The sequence below is a fragment of the Mixophyes fleayi genome, chromosome 4 (genome assembly GCF_038048845.1).
Source record: "Mixophyes fleayi isolate aMixFle1 chromosome 4, aMixFle1.hap1, whole genome shotgun sequence".
NCBI classification, from domain to species: Eukaryota; Metazoa; Chordata; class Amphibia; order Anura; family Limnodynastidae; genus Mixophyes; species Mixophyes fleayi.
The window spans coordinates 135,305,137-135,325,290 of NC_134405.1; the positions used below are offsets into that span (position 1 = coordinate 135,305,137).

The 20,154-nt window shown below is 41.7% G+C and overlaps 1 protein-coding gene across 1 annotated transcript in view; it reads right to left on the bottom strand.

The window, feature by feature from the left end:
• TBC1D2B (TBC1 domain family member 2B) overlaps positions 1-11,626 on the bottom strand; it is a 47,040-nt gene extending 35,414 nt beyond the window's left edge. The window contains exons 1-4 of the mRNA XM_075208395.1: positions 10,669-11,626; positions 8,239-8,392; positions 6,050-6,206; positions 1,388-1,560 (exon numbers count right to left, since the gene is read on the bottom strand). Coding sequence (XP_075064496.1) covers positions 1,388-1,560; positions 6,050-6,206; positions 8,239-8,392; positions 10,669-11,001 — 817 coding nt within the window. The 5' untranslated portion in view covers positions 11,002-11,626. The remainder of the gene's footprint in view (positions 1-1,387; positions 1,561-6,049; positions 6,207-8,238; positions 8,393-10,668) is intronic.
• Between the last annotated feature and the right edge of the window lie 8,528 nt (positions 11,627-20,154).

Below are 20,154 nucleotides of genomic sequence, written 5' to 3' on the forward strand. Positions count from 1 at the left end.
TGTTTGTGTATTTTAGCAGTATGATGTTGATTTATAGCATTCTTATTAAAAATATAGTTACTAAAAAAATTGGAAAGATCAATTAAAAAGGTGCAATACAAATGTAATTACTGTTTAAGATCATGTATCTATTTTGTGCAAGAGTGCAAACTTTTGGAGGAGGAGATGGGAGGATCAGGGGCATTCTTTTCTGAATGCAGGTTAGATGCAGTAATGCATTGGATTATATCCTCAAATACAATAATGAGATTGCATGTTATTGGACAAGATAAATAAATGAGCTCCAAAAAAGACTGAGAGGTATATCTACTAAACTGCGGGTTTGAAAAAGTGGATATGTTGCCTATAGCAACCAAGCAGATTCCAGCTGTCATTTTGTAGAATGTACTAAATAAATAACTAGAATCTGATTGGTTGCTATAGGCAACATCTCCATTTTTTTCAAACCCGCAGATTAGTAAATATACCCCTTAGAATGTGCATTTAGTTAGCTTTTCTGAATATAGCAAGGAGCAAAAAATTATTTTTTCAAATCACCAGAGATCAGACGTTGGCCATTGAACACCATTAGAAACATTTAGCTGCTCTTTATATGGAACACATATAAACCAATGAAATAAATACTTTAAAACACACAAATATGACACAAAATAAAGACAGTGATGATCCTTTACACATATTACTGAAATATAGAACATAAATGAAACTGTAACAAGTAAATTTAAAGAGAAAAAAAAAAGTTGCAACCAATTAAAGGGGTGCTCCAAAAGTGATAGGTGACAGGCGTTTAAGCAACGTTTTTACTTTGCATACTTCTTCCTATCACAGACTACATTCCTGCAAATGGTCAAGCAAAGCATCGACAGGGAGGAACTTTAAAGAGCAGAAAGAGGATGTGCAGCTGTTTATGCACACAGATGCCAAATAAACATTTGCACAAAAACCAAGCACCGCATATCCACATTTTTTTCTGATTTTGTAAAAGACCTTGAGAACCAGGTTTTTAATTTCTTATAATAGCGGTTTCCACAAATGGACGCAATCAGAGACACATTTTAGTGTTCCGAATTTCATTTTTTATGCAATGGACAGTAACATTCGTAGATATAGTGCATTCTGTAAATTTGCCAGACTATTACAACTTTCAATTAAAAAACAAAACAAAAACACAATACCATGGACAAGTGGGAAGTGTTGCCATTGCACAAGTTTTAAGAGTTTCTGCATGCATGTAAGTGAACATAAGTGAAGTGATAGAAAAGATATTCAGTGCATGAATGAAATGTACTGATATAAATTGAGAAGAGGCTAATGGGAGATATGCAGTCACAGATCAGGCAGTAATAAGTGCTATATCTCAGCTCCTGCATAGTAAGGGACTCTGCACCTGTGGTGCCTTTGCCTCCTTCCGCAGGAGGTCTTCTCCTTTGCTCATGCAGAAATGATTCCTCCAGCTCCTTTGCGGTTGGGTTCAGCAGCTCCCATTCCTCATTGGTGTAGAAGATACTCTTCCTGCCATCATTGCCACTTCGGCCAGGGCGAAGGTTTTGCACGGAGTTTCTAAATCAGTTAAAAGCCATATTAGAGGAAGTTATAATTTTAGAAGCATATATGGGAACATTTAACAGACACATACAGTTTTACTAGCAAAAACCTAAAGACAGATAAACTCTCAATATAGAGCAAACATTCAAGTCCTTTGGCCAAGGTGAAGATATGCCCAGTTTTTTTATACTGAACAACAGTCACCTCAATTGTGGTTTACAGAGAGATATACTGGCTGTCTCTAACTCTAGTGTTTTGGACGATGCTACAACAGGACAAGGCCGACACTATTTTCTGATATATTGCCCCTTTTGGGGTGGAAAAATAACTCTATTGGGAAAATAAAGTAAGGGACATATAGCAGGTTAAAATTGTGATATGAAATATATGGTTACAATAAATGAAAATGATCACGTTCAATTTGGCCTTCTCTGGTCCAAAAAAAAAATACTTTAGTTTTAATGGCTATAATGCCGATTTGAAAGCACAATTTTTTGAACAGAGGAATGAATGAGTATTATTGACAATACAAATTAATTCTAAGAACAATAATAACAAAATGTTACTCATATTATTTAAAACATATCCCATTGAATTATTCATTGACATGCAAGATTTTTCTTCTTATGATGCATAAATGAATTGAACCAACATTCATGCCTTGGTGATTTGGGAAGGTCTAGTTAACATGTCAACATAACAAGAGAGTTTAAATAGTGTTAATATTGTTGTCAAGTAACAATCTGCAAACTATTTGTTATATGTCTCTGAAGGCAATGGGACATATGTGATCAATAAATAGTTTTTAAAAAAAGGAAACAAAGGATTATTTAGTGCAAGTGGTAAACAAGTTATCTAATTATTTATAGACAAGTTAACCCATGCATGATACTCATGCATTCTAGTTAAATCAAGCTACTTGTTAAAAAGGTTCTTGTCATCTTCATCGCCACACACACACGCCGCTAGGCTTTTATTTATTAGATAATGCTAAGAATTTAGTAGGTCAGTGTAGTATATAACTCCGCCCAGCAGGTGGCGCTGCAGCTTGAGCACTCTGTCACCCGCTAGTTTTTTCCACACACACACTAACACACGCCACTAGGCTTTTATATATTAGATTAGTGATTTCATCTAGTGACAGCAGGGTCAATGGGTGATGGACCCTGCAGCTACTGACATGCAGTAGCCCGGCGGTTCCCAAACTGTGCGCCGCGGCTCCCAGGGGTGCCGCGGCGCTGTCACTGGGGTGCCGCGGGCCAAGCATTGAAAAAAAGAAAGAACACAGAAACTTACCAATCTGTCGGGTGCCGGGACCCAGCAGACTCCTCTCTCCCGCAGCTGTCACTGAATATCGACGTCAGTAACAAGCTGCTATGGGAGAGAGGAGTCTGCTGGGTCCCGGCACCCGACAGATTGGTAAGTTTCTGTGTTCTTTCTTTTTATTCTATGGCTGGCGCGCGGCAGAGGAGTGAGAGGGAGCGTGACAGCGGGGCACAACAGGACAGCGGGGCAGACAGCGGGGCACAACAGGACAGAGGAGGGTGACAGCGGGGCACAACAGGACAGAGGAGGGTGACAGCGGGGCACAACAGGACAGAGGAGGGTGACAGCGGGGCACAACAGGACAGAGGAGGGTGACAGCGGGGCACAACAGGACAGAGGAGGGTGACAGCGGGGCACAACAGGACAGAGGAGGGAGACAGCGGGGCACAACAGGACAGAGGAGGGAGACAGCGGGGCACAACAGGACAGAGGAGGGAGACAGCGGGGCACAACAGGACAGAGGAGGGAGACAGCGGGGCACAACAGGACAGAGGAGGGAGACAGCGGGGCACAACAGGACAGAGGAGGGAGACAGCGGGGCACAACAGGACAGAGGAGGGTGACAGCGGGGCACAACAGGACAGAGGAGGGTGACAGCGGGGCACAACAGGACAGAGGAGGGTGACAGCGGGGCACAACAGGACAGAGGAGGGTGACAGCGGGGCACAACAGGACAGAGGAGGGTGACAGCGGGGCACAACAGGACAGAGGAGGGTGACAGCGGGGCAGAGAGGGTGACAGCGGGGCACAACAGGACAGAGGAGGGTGACAGCGGGGCACAACAGGACAGAGGAGGGTGACAGCGGGGCACAACAGGACAGAGGAGGGTGACAGCGGGGCACAACAGGACAGAGGAGGGTGACAGCGGGGCACAACAGGACAGAGGAGGGAGACGGGGGCACAACAGGACAGAGGAGGGTGACAGCGGGGCAGAGAGGGTGACAGCGGGACACAACAGGACAGAGGAGGGTGACAGCGGGGCACAACAGGACAGAGGAGGGTGACAGCGGGGCACAACAGGACAGAGGAGGGTGACAGCGGGGCAGAGAGGGTGACAGCGGGACACAACAGGACAGAGGAGGGTGACAGCGGGGCACAACAGGACAGAGGAGGGTGACAGCGGGGCACAACAGGACAGAGGAGTGTGACAGCGGGGCACAACAGGACAGAGGAGTGTAACAGGGGACAGAAGAGGGTGACAGCGGGGCACAACAGGACAGAGGAGTGTAACAGGGGCAGAGGAGGGTGACAGCGGGGCACAACAGGGCAGAGGAGTGTAACAACGGGCAGAGGAGTGCGACAGCGGGGCAGAGGAGTGCGACAGCGGGGCAGAGGAGTGCGACAGCGGGGCAGAGGAGTGCGACAGCGGGGCAGAGAGGGTGACAGCAGGACACAACAGGACAGAGGAGGGTGACAGCGGGGCACAACAGGACAGAGGAGGGTGACAGCGGGGCACAACAGGACAGAGGAGGGTGACAGGGGACAGAAGAGGGTGACAGCGGGGCACAACAGGACAGAGGAGTGTAACAGGGGACAGAGGAGTGTAACAGGGGACAGAGGAGTGTAACAGGGGACAGAGGAGTGTAACGTGCAGAGGAGGGTGACAGGGGCACAACAGGGCAGAGGAGTGTAACAGCGGGCAGAGGAGTGCGACAGCTGGGCAGAGGAGGGGCACAGCGTGAGAGGGGCAGTGGAGGGGGACACAGCGTGAGAGGGGCAGTGGAGGGGGACACAGCGTGAGAGGGGCAGTGGAGGGGGACACAGCGTGAGAGGGGCAGTGGAGGGGGACACAGCGTGAGAGGGGCAGTGGAGGGGGACACAGCGTGAGAGGGGCAGTGGAGGGGGACACAGCGTGAGAGGGGCAGTGGAGGGGGACACAGCGTGAGAGGGGCAGTGGAGGGGGACACAGCGTGAGAGGGGCAGTGGAGGGGGACACAGCGTGAGAGGGGCAGTGGAGGGGGACACAGCGTAGGAGGGGACAGCGTGAGAGAGGGCAGAGGAGGAGGACAGCGTGAGAGAGGGCAGAGGAGGGGGGCAGCGTGACAGAGGGTAGAGGAGGTTGACAGAGGGCAGAGGAGGGGGACAGCGTGAGAGAGGGCAGAGGAGGTTGACAGAGGGCAGAGGAGGGGGACAGCGTGAGAGAGGGCAGAGGAGGGGGGACATCGTGAGTGAGGGCACAGGAGGGTGGACATCATGAGATAGGGCAGAGGAAGGGGGACATCGTGAGAAAGGGCAGAGGAGGGGGGGGCATCGTGAGAGAGGGCAGAGGAGGGTGGACATCATGAGAGAGGGCAGAGGAAGGGGGACATCGTGAGAAGGGGCAGAGGAGGGGGGGCAGTGTGAGAGAGGGCAGTGTGTCTGGATGCAGAGGGGGCAGTGTGTCTGGATGCAGAGGGGGCAGAGTGCCTGAGGGCAGAGTGTCTGGATGCAGAGGGGGCATTTTTGCATACAACTAAATAAGTATTTCTGTCCTGATCTAAATACTTATTACAATTTTTTGACCCAACTACTTCTAAAACAGGACTGCTCAATAATTATTTTGGAGGGGTGCCTTGAAAAATTTTGGAGACTCTAAGGGTGCCGCGAACTGCAAAAGTTTGGGAACCACTGCAGTAGCCTATAAAATTTAGAGGTAGGATTATACATTAAAAATTTCCAGGTTAAATAATGTTGTATATGAACAGGTTGATCAAATGTTGGTCACATCAACTAGTTAATACTATTCACCCAAGAAGGAGCAGAATGACTCAATGGGGTTAACATGTTCAGCTTTGGAAAGATAGCTGTTACACAGGAAACAAACAGATATTTATCTAAACCACACAGCCTTTCATGTGTCTGTACCTTTACAAACCCTCTTGAGCATTCTTTACACATTGACTCATTAAAGAAAGCTTCTTGTAAACAGAGGGAGGATATCCGTCTCATGGACACAATGTATGTGAGAATTTCACTAGAATGCTTGATGCAGATTACAAAACCCCCAGTTGTGTGTTGCAACTCAGCAAAAGCGTCAGAGATACTTTTTTTTTTATTATTAGGAAAATGGTTTTGGTTTCCAGTAATGTGTTTAAAACATCTTCTCATCACATACACACGTTTATAAAGTAGTATCCCCAAACTAAAACTAAAAACTAACGTATAGTCATTTTATGGTGTATTGAAATATGTTGGGTACCTGATATCATTACTCCACTGCCTGAGTAGACCATGCACTGGAGTGGGGGATCCATGGTCAGGGTTTTGGTCACTGAGTACACCTGGACACATTTGAGCAATGAAATGGGTCCGAGCTTGTTCTGCAGCATCATTAGTGTATTGAAAACTTGTATATTCTGCAATACAAACAGCAAGGGCCATAAAATGCACTGAAGGAAAGATCCAAAAAAAACATAATGTGGTAACAGATGACATGTACAATAAAAAGCAAAAATATAAATCCAACATTACACCATATTTAAACCTTTTCAAAATAAGGCTTACACATCATTGGGGGTTTAGTAAGCCAAATAACTGTATTGTTCTTTTTAAATGTGCTATTCTTATATAGCTGCTGTTTGCCATATTCTAGGGAAGCAGGAAATACCGGCTGAACCAATAAACCATGTAGAAGACATGTGAAGCAGATGGGACAGAATGTTTTACTAGTTTCAGTTGAGCTACTAGTTTTTACTTTCAACAGTGTTATTAGGAAGAGGAGAGTCTATAACAACAAGTGGCAGTGCTAACTATTTTCTTCCTTCCCCTTTTTGAAATTTTAATTTATTTATATTTTCCCACAGTGCTCTTACCCATATACACCGCACAAACCCTTTAAGGCATTTTTTGAGGTGTCAAATAGCACTAGGAAAAAGCATATCAAAGACACGCTCAGGAGAATATTTACTAATCTTCGGGTTTGAAAAAGTGGAGGTGTTGCCTATAGCAACCAATCAGATTCTAGTTATTTACTTAGTACATTCTACAAAATGACAGCTGGAATCTGATTGGTTGCTATAGGCAACAGCTCCACTTTTTCAAACACGCAGTTTAGTAACTATACCCCTCAGTGTTTTATATGCATATGCTGTTCATATTCACATAACCTGTATTATTTTACATGCATCTGTGACAAATACAGGCTGTTTTCTTCTTCATCTTGCTAAACGCATATGTAAAAACTTGTTAACCGCAAGTTGGTATGTTTACAACGTGTTCCCGTGGAGATAACTGGATTTTTGAAATTGTGTTGAATGCACCAAAAAGGAACAAGAAGCTATAATAGAGGGGAAAAAACACACACGCCTGAAGGCATGTAAGAAAATGTATGACTCTACTGGATAGAATGGATTTTAATTTCACATGTCATCACATGATTTGTACTGGCGGTAAAAACATTAGTAAGCCACATTATTTTATCTAAGAGGATGCTCTAAACCCTAGCAATCACAGTATGCAAATTCCTCACACTGCTCCATTTTAAACAATGAGAAGAGCGGTATAGGCAAATTAAAACAAGTGACACAGTAGTGACACTAGTATGATACAAAAGTAAAGTCAAGCAAAAGGGAGCTAGAGAATTTCTAGCCAAGATTCTAGTGTGATGGCTTCTATGCATATTATGAGTACATGAATAAGGATCTAAATAGACTAAAAAAAAAAATTTGAAGTGTATGGGTGTGTCTTATTTCAGCCTAACTACGTAGGTGCTTCTTATGGTCACCAAGCCGGTGGCATGATTTTCTCATTCTGCTCTTTTCTCTTGCCTGTATGCTGTACTTTTATAAAAACTCTGCCCATGCTAATATATAGGTAAACTATATACATCCATGCATAACATAAATGATGTAATACAACATATTTTATAAGGGTTGTTATAAGGAAAGTGGAACCAGAGAGACAGAGCATCATGACAGACATGGGGACACAGCAGACCAGTGGACCTCCAGTTGCAGAGCTGAGCTACAGCAACAGCCCTGAGCAGAAAGAAATACTTTTTGGTATAGTCAAAAAATTCAACTGATTTACTGAAGCATTTTGCAAAGTACTGGAATAAAATTGCCACTAAAAGTGAAAAGAAACAATAAGTGATACAGTATTGCATTTGTCAAGCATTTATGAGAAACATCCTTGTATATCTGGTTGGCTTTAACCCTACTAAGCATTGTTCTTGAAAGCATTTGGAAAGAGAGTAAAACTGTAGCTCTAAATGAGTCATGGGGGCTCCCCAATGCACCATTATCTCCATCATGTGATTGTCATATTCCATGCTATTATGCAGAAATTATATTATCAGGACCAGCAGCTCAGCAGAACCAATCTTGCCATATATTTCAGACCACTTCTTAATCAGCATACATGAGAATAATGGGAAGCTGAATGTTTTACCTGTGTTTTCCTTACCCACCAGGCCAGTGGGGACCTCCACGACTGCAGGGTTCACCATGCTCTCTCTCTTTACTGCACCACGGCTGTTACAATACTCCCAGCGTTTCTGCTGCAACTCCTGCAGCCAGTAGGTCATAGCCTGTCGGCTAGAAGCCTACAGAGATACATCATAAACAGAAACTGACATTATCCTGATCTTTTCGATCAAGCCATTTTTATTCATTCACACAAGCACCACATTGTATAAATAAAACAATTTTTATTGCTATTGCAATATTAAAACTACCCAACTATTGAAACTAGTCATTTCATAAGTAATGCTATTGAACAGTACATTGTCTATAGATGCCCACAAATACGTAGATCTAATCATTGGACTGAGCACATATATGGATGCCCATATTGGCCAAATCCAGTTATTTGGTGGTTGGTCTAAATTTCAAGATCAAGCAAATTCCCATCAGTAAGGTTAGCAAATTACCCCAATTGTCATGAGGTGTATATATATATATATATATATATATATATATATATATATATATATATTCACTGACTGTTTTATTGTCCATGGTTCAAGTAGAAAGAAAATATGAAATTAGGCAAGTTCAAAGGTTTTTCACAGGAGCAGGGTGTTATCCTACATGACAATTTATTATCATCATATTATCAGTCATCAAAAGAAAACACCTCAAACAAATTTCCTTGAAAGGAATAAAATAATCTACAGTGCAAGACTAAAAGGTCTGATATGGACAAAACAAATCATCCCCAGCAACTTATATTCTTGATTAAAAGTGTTACAATGAGGTGTTATATTGTTGAGCAACTTTCACAAACAAATCTTGTAGTATGGACACTAGAGGTAATTTTTAGTGTCCATTGTATGTCTCCAATTCCCAAAATACTATAGATGAGCAATTTTCCTAATTTAATATTATTAACTGTACAGAGTACTTGATAATAATTTATATACATTATGTCTCATACCCACTTGTGTTAAAATACATGCATTTACTAGTGCTAGTACGCTTCATATAACCTATTGTTTCTAATGTCAGCATCCCCATTTGTATTTTTACTTGCTTTCAGAAGCGTTGCTTAAAGGTTTTCCCAAACGCTTTTTGCTCCATTCAATGCATTTGCACATGACATGCGATTGAACTTTTTTTTTTTTTTTTTAAACGCAATTCAAATAACAGTGGGTATAATGCCTATGGTTCACTTCATGGGTAATAAAAACAGTGAGGTGATTTTGAAAGGATGATGTGGATGAATGAAAATTTCTGATTAGTTATCAGCTTGGAAATAATAGCACAGAAAGTTGAAAATATGTGGGTCTCCATATTCAATTAAAAAGCATAAATATATTTAAAAGCTATTTTCTATTACCGAGACACAATTATGAGATAGACGATTCCTTTATTTATTTAACACTAAGCAAATATTTTACTCCCATCCAGGAACTAACTCTTACAGAGTAGTTGTTTGTTACAGTTTAAATTTAGAGTGTATTTACTAACCAAGGCAAAGGGGGAATTGAATAATAATAAAAAATAATAGCATTTTTAAAGTGAATATGGTAAAATAGCTGTTCATTTTTCCTCACATCTCTATGGGGTGTGAGGAAATACAGCAGAGATTTCTGTAAAAATCTAATCTGCCCTAAAGAGCTACTTCTATTGTGGTAATTACCTTTTAAAATATATAATATACTATAATTTTACTTACATAACCAATTTATAACTGTAGAGTATAACAGTGTTATAAAAGTACCAACATTGTTATTGCTGTATTAAGAATTATTCAACAAAATGATTAAGACTATAGCAACAAAGTTAGGTTTGTTTAATATAAAAAAAACCCACAAAAAACACTTGTTAAAGGTTCATGTGCCATATCTAAGATGAAAACGATTTGCTATTGTTTGTACGTGCCCTTGTTATGAATTGGATAACAGTCTTCTGCTAATGGCCATAACAGCTTAATGTTGTATTCTTCAATACATTTATAACAGGGCTTCCTGTTTGAATACAGAAAAATAAACTACATTTCCCAGAAAGAAAACAGCTCTATTGTTCTTTTACAAACACAACAAAACCTAGCGATATATCTTTGTGTGTTTTTAATATGGAAATTGTAAAATGCAGGCCCAGAACTGTACTGTTCTTATGTACACCATTATAGAGTGCTTTATAACATCTGAAATCTGTGTAACTTGGAGGATAAAGAAGTTCAGATATGATGAGTATGTAAATGTCAGATAAAAATGACAACCATATAATAAAACTGGATCATAATCACATGATATATGTAGGCAAAAATGTATTTGTTGACTATGAAATAACAAGAAGAATATGAGCAACTATTATCTTGCCATTTACATTATGGTAATATAATAATCCAATCCCCAAACTACAACAACATAATTACCCGGAGAAGGGATACCCTTCCGAAGCTGTGGATCTCAAATTGCCCCTCCTCTGCTTCCAAGTCATAGCTAAAAGAGGCATCCGAAATGTCTATGTGCCCCAGTGGCTGGGCATCCTGGGAACTTTTAAAGTAGTAGAGATGGCATCTTCGGGTGTCAAACACAAACCAACGGTTCTTGAAGCTCCTCAGGGGCCCCTTTCCAGAGAGCTTGGCCAGATTACCACAAAGCCTGGGTGGTGATTCTCCAGCTGTTGAGGTCATGTGGTCTTCAATAGGAGGGTCCTGGCTGCCCCTCCTGTCCTCCACACCTGGCATTTCGGTAAGGTTTGCCATCAGGTATTCCCAGCAGTGAGTCCTGCACACTGACTGCAGTCATCCAGTAGTATCCATCTGTGTCCTGCTGTCAGTGGAACGTTCAATCACTCTGTGTTCTCAGGGACTTGGAATGATACTCTGTTATATGTCTGAGCACAATGTGACACTATGTATTAAGACTCAACACTGTACATCTTATCTCAGTGCTAGATGTGTAACCTTATCTTTGTATCGCATTCTGTGCACATATCCTGTGCCTTTTCTGGACAAATTCATAGCTATATAAACAGTAGCTCCCGCCCTTCTTGTGCCTGCACACACACTATTCTTTATAATTATATCCTGTCAGCTACACATGTGATCACACTATATTTCCTCTGAAGCCATAGCCTGGCTACACTACACCCCCCATACGGACGCAGGTTTTGCAATTCTCTTCTAAAGTACATTGTGAACTACGTGAACGACCTCTCCGGTTCAACTGTAACTACAATAGGTCCCACAGGTTTGCTCATTTCTTCTACTTACAACCTTTCATTCACACCCTCTGCTCCCCTCAATCTGCCCCCTTCCTCAGCATCCCATGACTGCATACAACTCGAGAGTTTCACGGTAGTTGGAGTTTTACGTCTAATAAGAGCCAAAACAACATGATACTACATAAACTACAATTCCCGGCATGCGCAGCGGTACCACCAATAGACTATTCGCTTGAGGGGGGCGTGCATTTCCCCTTTACAAAATAAATATATTAATGCAGTTTCCACCCTAAGTTTACAGAGCATTGCCACGTATGTAAATAGGAACAAGGTTTTAATATATTTTTTTTTACGTTGACAAGTAATACAAGTACAAATAAGCCACACGAAAATTGATGAATATGTTTATGTTTAATTAACTATTTTTAATTAACTATGAGAGCACTGCCTATACTTTGTATGAAATAGTGCCATCTAGTGCATATGTGTTCAGTGTAGGTTAAAATTGTGATATTTTAGGGGTCATTTACAGCAGGAATGGGCAACAGGCGACCCTAGGGCCGAATGCGCACTCCAAGCCTTTACCTGCTACCCTAGCTCCTTCCTGCTTTATTATCTGATTTGTTTGTTATAGCTTGTACCACATGTTTACATGTCTGGTTATGTGTAATTACAGATGGGCTCATTTCTTTAATTAAATGTACTTGTGGCTGGATCACTTAGAAAGAACTTATTGTAGAAATGTATTTCAATTAGTAGTGCTGTGCGCCGATGAATAGCATTGCAAATGTACTCATTTTTGTATTGAAAATGTATTGATTTCCGAGGTATTATGCCATGTTGGAGGAAACTTAATTTTGTAACAATTCTGAAGAAAATAAATCCCATACTAATTAAGAATTTTCATCTGGGAGTGATCAGACACATCTTTTTAGCCTGCATGCACAGCAGGGGAGGTGTTACCCTTTTATCCTGTTAGATAGATTAAGGAACTATCTAAATAATGAAACAGCAATTAATTTGGGAAATCACAGATTGTTGTAAATTTAGTTAAATTTAAATTGTGTTAAATCAAAGTTTAGAGAATATATTTCATCCTGATGTTAAACATTGAATGTGCTTTTTCAGACTTTGTGGTGCCAGGTATGAGCAGGGGGCTGGTTTTCTCCCCTGCCAACATGTGTGTCAGAAACTGTATTATGTATTTCAACTGTTATATACATCTGTACTTCTGGATGATCACTAGTACCTGTTATGATCTGCCTGTGGGACTATTTTGGACTGTTATGTTACCATGCAGTACCTGTGGACAGGGGCGGATTGGCCAAAGAGTCTACCGGGACTTTTCCCGGTAGGCTGGTGGCCACAGGAGGCCACCTGATGTTTGTTTGGGGGAGTTAAAAAAAAAAAAAAAAAAAAGATTTATTCCTAGCCCCGCCCCTCTCAGACCGGGTGCCGGCGGGGGGGAGGGGTCAGTGTAGTGCTGGGTGGCTTGTGCTTCCTCTGTGGCCGCGGATCTGTAGATCTCTCCCTCCTCCAATCCCCGTAATGCTAAATGTCCCATGTGAGAAGACAGATAATTTTCCTGCAGCTCCTGTAAGGTAGGTGTGAGAGAAGGTAGGGGGGGGGGGGGCTGCTAGTGTATATGCATATGTACGTATGTATATATATATATATATATATATATATATATATATATATATATATATATATATAATGGGGGGCTGCTATACTGTGTGTGTGTGTGTGTGAAGGGGGACCCTGCTATAGAGAGAGAGAGAGAGAGAGAGAGAGAAGGGGGGGGGCTGCTATACTGTGTGTGTGTGTGTGTGTGTGTGTGTGTGTGTAAGAGAGAAGGGGGGGGCCCTGCTACACTGTATGTGTGTGTGTGTGTGTGAGAGAGAAGGGGGGGCCCTGCTACACTGTATGTGTGACTGAAAGTGAGGGGCCTGCTATGCTATGTGAGGGAATGGGGGTTCTTAATATAATGTGTGATATAAGGGAAGGGAGGAGTGCTGTCTTAATAGTGTATTGGTGGGAGGTAGGCTATTAATTTAATGGTGAAGATTAGGTGGGGGGCTAATGGGTGCTATTTTATTTGTCGGGTGATGGGGAAATTTATTTTATTGGTGGGCTATTTAATTTAATAGAGGGGCCTATTAAATTAGGATGGGGTGACAGGACCTTTGATTTAATGCTGGGGTGGTATGGGGCTATTAAGTGAATGGGGGCTGAGTTTGGGGAGGAGGGCTCTTTATTAAATCTGAATAAGAATTATTTAATGCCGGGGATGGTTGTGAGAAATGGTAATATTAAACGTAAATGATATTCATTTTTGCTGGGGTTAGTTGGAGGGAAATGGGTCTATTTATTAAATGTGTATGCTATTAGTTTAATGTAAGGGTAGGTTGGAGGGAAATAGATCTATTTATCAAATATGAGTACTATTATTTTAATGTTGGGACTGAAGGGAGGCCTAATTATTAAATGTGGGTGCTATTTTCTAAATTTCATTTACCCAATATTTTTTCCATATAGGCCTCCAGCATTCCAGGATCCAGACAAGCAGCAACTGAGCTAAAGACACCAGCAGCCACAGGGAGTGAAAGTGACAAGAACAGCTTGGAGAGAGCAGGACAGTCTGCCAACTATCCTGAATCTGGTGGGGCAGTCCTGAATTTGGGTGACTTTCTTGCTTAGGATTTGGTCCGACCTCAAGGACAGTTGGGAGGTAAGTCCCGCTTGCCATGTACTGCTTGTGACGGCAGAACTGCGTGTATCTAACTGTAGTGCACACAGTTTTGCCTGTGTATTTGTTTAAAATGATAACCCTCCCCTCTGTCTTAAGTGTCCCGGGCCCCTCAGAGCCTTATTGCAGCTCTGGTGATACTTTAGTGGTTGTTGCATTGATTCCATTGCCTGCCTTCTACCTTGCACAATTCTCATATCACTTTGTTAAACATATGGCCAGCCCCAATTACACTGATAATATCATTAATCCTGCCTCCTTTGCACCTACTATATCACCAGCAAACCCTTGGAATAGCTCTCCCCTTCACTTATGACATTGTCTACTAACCCTCCCTGCACTGTTATTAAGTCAAACCAATCCCCCAATCACTGGGCACATTTAAGGCTAATATACAATTGTTACGAAAGAGGTGTTTTCTAGCAGATGCTTGAAGCATTTCACCTTTGTGGTGATCGCAGTGGATAGCCATTAGTTATAAGGATTATTTTGTAATGCATTTTTTGAAACAGACAGTACACATTTATATATAATATATAGAGAGAGATTGGACTGGTAGTTTGTATCTCATGACATCAGGGGAAGATTCAACAGTGCATGAGGTGCTCATATGCTGGTCTGGCAGACTGATCAGATGCAATTGTGCCTACATGTTTCGTAATAGTTAAGTTTATTAAACAGATAAAGATTTGTTTCTGTGAAGGGAATATTGTAAGGATTTGTTAGTAGGCAACTAAACAAGTTGGAGCACAGAAGCATAAACCAGTCGCAGATAATGCAGAAGTGTAATGTAATTTTATAACACAGGACTGGCTGCATTTGCCCTGCATTGCTTTAGAGATGACCCACTGTGTATTAAGTCATCACATTTAGGTTTCCCTAAGTGTTACTACAACCAAATTCCAGTAGCTCAAAATCCCGCCTACTTTTGTGTTGTCCACACCTACCATTGTTTTGGTCCCGCCCACATGAGGCCACTTCAATAATTTTTTCCAGGGCCACTTTAAGTTCCCAATCCGCCCCTGCCTGTGGAGTACCAGAGGTGCCGCTGTGTTGTCTTTTCCCACTATCAGGGGTTAACTTGCACAGCTAGTTAATCGCCCACACCTGAGGACCTCACATATATACCTGCTTCTTCCAGCCTTCTTTGCTGATCATTGATGTTCTTGAGCCTGCTAATGGTTGTTTGTTCCTGGAATAACGGCTTTGTTATTTGATGTTTCTGTGGAAATCCATGTGTTAGCCAGCTCCTGCTACTCATCTGTACATTATCTCCTGGAAACCTACCTGATCTCTATCTCATGTCTGGACACACCACTAACTTATAAGTTATGAGAAGTCCTGGCTATTGCTGTCATCTGGCTTCAGCTAAGTTACCTGCTGTATTCTCATTATCATTTATCTGCTATTTTTGCTATATCTGGAAGTCTGTTGACTTATCAAGCCTGAACTTGTCTCTTTTTATTTTTCACCTGTACTGTGTTTTTGCTGTAATAAAAAGTTTAATGTTTATATCACATTTCTGGCTCAGTGGCTATAATTATAATGATTTAGTTTTTGAACAGAATCTACCTCTAACTAGTGTATAACAGCCCTTATAAGGACTCTTTGAGCAATAAATATCACTGCTTCAAGATCCTGCATTGCTGCCTTGAAAAAGCTCAATGTAGTGAAACGCGCGTCGGCGTTACACGCGCTGTTCCACTTCTCTCACTACTATGTGATCTATAATTCAAATAGGGTATACAGATTATTAGAGAGCAGGGTACTATGGAATAGGTGATATTAATGTTATACGCTTATATATCAGGTCGGCACTAGTAACAAGCTTATCAGAATCATAATTAGAAGGCAACCTATCAGGCTGTTAAGCTAGTAAAGATAGAACTCTGCTAACAGCAGGACCGCTGATTAGATCCACTCAGCGGTAATGAAAAATTACCAATATTCGATAGTATACAAGGTCTTACAACAGTAGTCTGGGAACCTACAGCTATTCAGAATTTCACCAATATGTGGTACTAATGCAAAGAATCTACATTGTACAGATATCACCAGCATATTGGCAGGAGAAACATAATTATTGAACAAACACTGTCAGATGAGAGACAGTTCGATGATTAACAGCAGATCAGCTTGTTGATCTATTCTGGCATATTTGAAATAACAGTCTGAGCCGATATTGTTAGCAATGTAAGATTGAGGTGTTTAATTACACTGTTTGAACTCCCGTAATATAAGGAAGGGAGAGCATTATATTCGATTATAGTATCACCTAGATATATAACCTTAGTATATGATTAACATCTGCCATGCTCCAAGATATATAATATATTCAGCTATACCCCTATCTATATATTTAGAGAGTGGACGGCGCGTACTAGCAAGCATTGCTAGTCTTAACAGTTACAATCACCTTCAGTTTGGTTCATATTTCTATTTTGCAACTTTTAATATTTCACTGCTTAAATGTGTTATGATGATTAAAATTTTAATGTATACTAATAAACTTTAAAAATGTTTTATATTTACCACATCCTTTTGAGTGCCCCAATCAAGACACACTGGCTCTCTGTTAAATGGAATTGCTGTCTCTGTGGCTGCTGTAATTCCTGTGTCCTACGGAGTAGACCATTCTAATGTAATCCAGCTGTTCTGAGATTTGGGACCCAGTGACTAGCAACGCTGTGCCTGCTACCCTGCAGCTTTGGCCATGGTGAGAGGGCAGGGTGAACCATCCACAGCAACCCTGATCTGAAGTAAGAAGTTGGGGTACCAGCCCAAGGGCCCAGCAAGGCGGTGCCCTAGCAGCAAGTGTGTACCCAGAAAGAAGCAGTTCCAGGTGCTGATGAAGGAGCCTGGAAGTGGCAGCAGAGCACCCCCTGTAGCATTTAAAGGGAGCATGTTTGGGATAAAGAAAGGGGATTATGGCAAGGCAGACCCAGCCTGTTCCCTGCAAAATGACAGTGTGGCATCGGAGGTCCATCCTCTCGCAGGTTTCTGGTGGCAAGCAGTGGGATAACTCCAAGCAGCCTTTCATGCATCAGTCAGAGCCAGGTTATTCAGGAGAGTAATAACTGCAGCCAGGAGAATGCACAGGATGTCCTTGTATGCCAACATGTCCAAGGCAGTGTCACAGAGCCTAAGTTTGGAATAGACTTCGAAGCCCCACTCTAGATTGACTCTGCACCTCTCTGGGGGTAAGTCTAACAGTAGAGAGGTATTCACCAGGGATCCCCGCAAGGAAATATGGACCTAGCCAGGGCTGGACTGGGACTAAAAATCAGCTCTGGCATTTGAAGCATACAGGCCCACCTCTGTTGATGAGCAGGAAAAAAATGTGCCGCTGTGCAGCGTGGGTGCTGTCAAGGGCGTGGTCACATTATGTTGGGGGCGTGGTCAACATGGGGCATTGATAGATACATACATTTTAATAAAACATTACATTTATCAGGCCCTCCCCATCCACATCACGCCACCCCAGAAATGCATTACAACACCCCAGTCAACTGTACTTATCTATGCTTCTGATGCTGCTGACATCCATCAGGGTGGGAATTTCCTGTAGAGGGAGCAGGGAAGCGCTTAGTCTCACAAGATTAATAAATATCATGAGACTTGGAGCTCCTTGGCTTGTTCTGCAGGCTGTGTCCTATCCGGGAACTGCTAGCAACTATTAGATTCCTTCTACTAACCAGAGTTGGATTAAGGCTTGGAGGATGATATATTGATGTAATATGGGTTAGACACATTTTCAACAAATACACAGGCAATACTGTGAGCACTACTGTTAGGTGCACCCAGTTCTGCCTTCACAAGCAGTACAATGTGAAGTAGGACATACCTCCCAACTGTCCTTGCAGTCAGACCAAATCCTGACTAAGCGGGACAGTAGTAAATGTCTAGCTCAGGCCTGTCCAACCTGCGGCCCTCCAGGTGTTGTGAAACTACAAGCCCCAGCATGCTTTGCCAGTAGACAACCTGTTGATAGCTGGAAGGGCATGCTGGGACTTGTAGTTTCACAACATCTGGAGGGCCGCAGGTTGGACAAGCCTGGTCTAGCTGGACTGAGATGAAATTTGAATTTGGAACAGTGTGGAATTTGGCGCAAATTTAGTCCTCTGGAGGAGATTTATAGATGATGTAATATTTGTATGGAGAGGAACTAAAGACAGACTGAATGATTACCTATAATACATTAACCACAACAATAGGAACTTGGAATTCACTTCCACCAGTAGCAAAAATCATGCCATTTTCTTGGACCTTGAAATTACAGTGAAGGACAATACGATACACACGACCACACAGTTTAAACCAGTAGACTGCAATAGTTACATACTGGCCCCCAGTTACCATCATCCCCAGTAGTTAAACTACATACCTCTGGGGCAGTTCACAAGAATTAGAAGAAATTGTTCAAGATTAGAGACATCTAGAAAACAAGGAAACATTCTCAAGAGTCAATTCTTATAGAAAAAATACAAGAAGGAAATAGTGGAAAAGGCCTATGAGGAAGTCAAAAACAAAGAGAGAACCTCCCTTCTGGAGTACAGAAATACAAGACAGGAAAATGAGGCGCAATCGGACTACACTTCCCTATTAAGGGTAAGGGCAAGAAATAATAGGCAGTGAGGAAGACAATGTCTAGTAAGGCCCTAACAGAACGTCTGCACTATTCAATATATTCATTCATTCTTCTTTTTTATATATTTGTATGTTGTACCAACTGCATAATGCAACTCAAGCATATGTATACCTCAGTAATGCTGGTTTACATATATTCTGCACGTTTCACTATGCATAGCACCATATTACTATAAGTGACATACAGGATTTATGTAAAATTTCTATATTAGTGTCACAGTAACGTATGTATGAAACATTATGACATGCTGCTAGGATGGTAGTACATGAGGAACATTTATTAACATCAATATTGCATTCATCTGTATGTATCTATTTTGATAATTTGGAGACACACACTGGCCATATAAGTAAGTGACTATTAGAAGTGACGGCAATCCCATGATGTATATGACCAATGTCAAATGTAAATCCTAATGATATAGTTTAAGCATTAAATACGCCCATGGAGAGTATTTAACTCGAAGTACACTGATGGACATACCTTTATGAAGTCTGTAACAACGAATCGTGTTGGAAACAACAGAAACCTAACCTTTACAGGCTACCGTAGCTCAGTACTGAAAGGAACGCAGCATCGAAGCAGGATACTAGCACTGACTCGATTCATTCTGGGGGGAGAACACTGAGCACTGCTATGAGACTACATGCAAATATACTGTTAACCAGAGTGTACGTCATTTTATGGTGGAATAAAGTAATTTATCGAACATACTTCACTATGTTTTGCCATCTTTGTCTCTGATTTTACCTCTATGGAAACAAGCATTAAGTGGAACAGAGGCGCACTAGTAACGAAAGAAGAGGAAAAAAAAGAGAGCCCCAGTTGTGGAGATTCAACGCACTTACATTTTTGTAACCAATGTAAGTGCAATTCTTGATATTAGTGAAAACTTATATTACGTACTTCACCATCAGTTTGTATCTCTTCCTCTGTTCTATTGTTTCATTGGACTGAGAACATCAGACAAGCAAACAGAGGAAGACTGAAAACTTAACAACAAGGATGACAACCTATAGGAAAGAAATCCTTGAAGCTGTACCACATAACTGTAAGATACTCCATCGTTCATTTATATGGTACACATATCAGTATTCCGTTAGGGACGGTTACCTTTGCATTTTTTACCATATCCATGACAGTATTTGAGTATACACTACTAAACATATATACGACAGATCTAATACCAGCATCTTTACACAGGCAGATCCCTGAGCAGCACCAATTAAGCCATATTCTTTTTATGCAGCTTTTGAAGTGGGAGGACAACCCTTGGTCTTTGGGTTTAGGCAGCA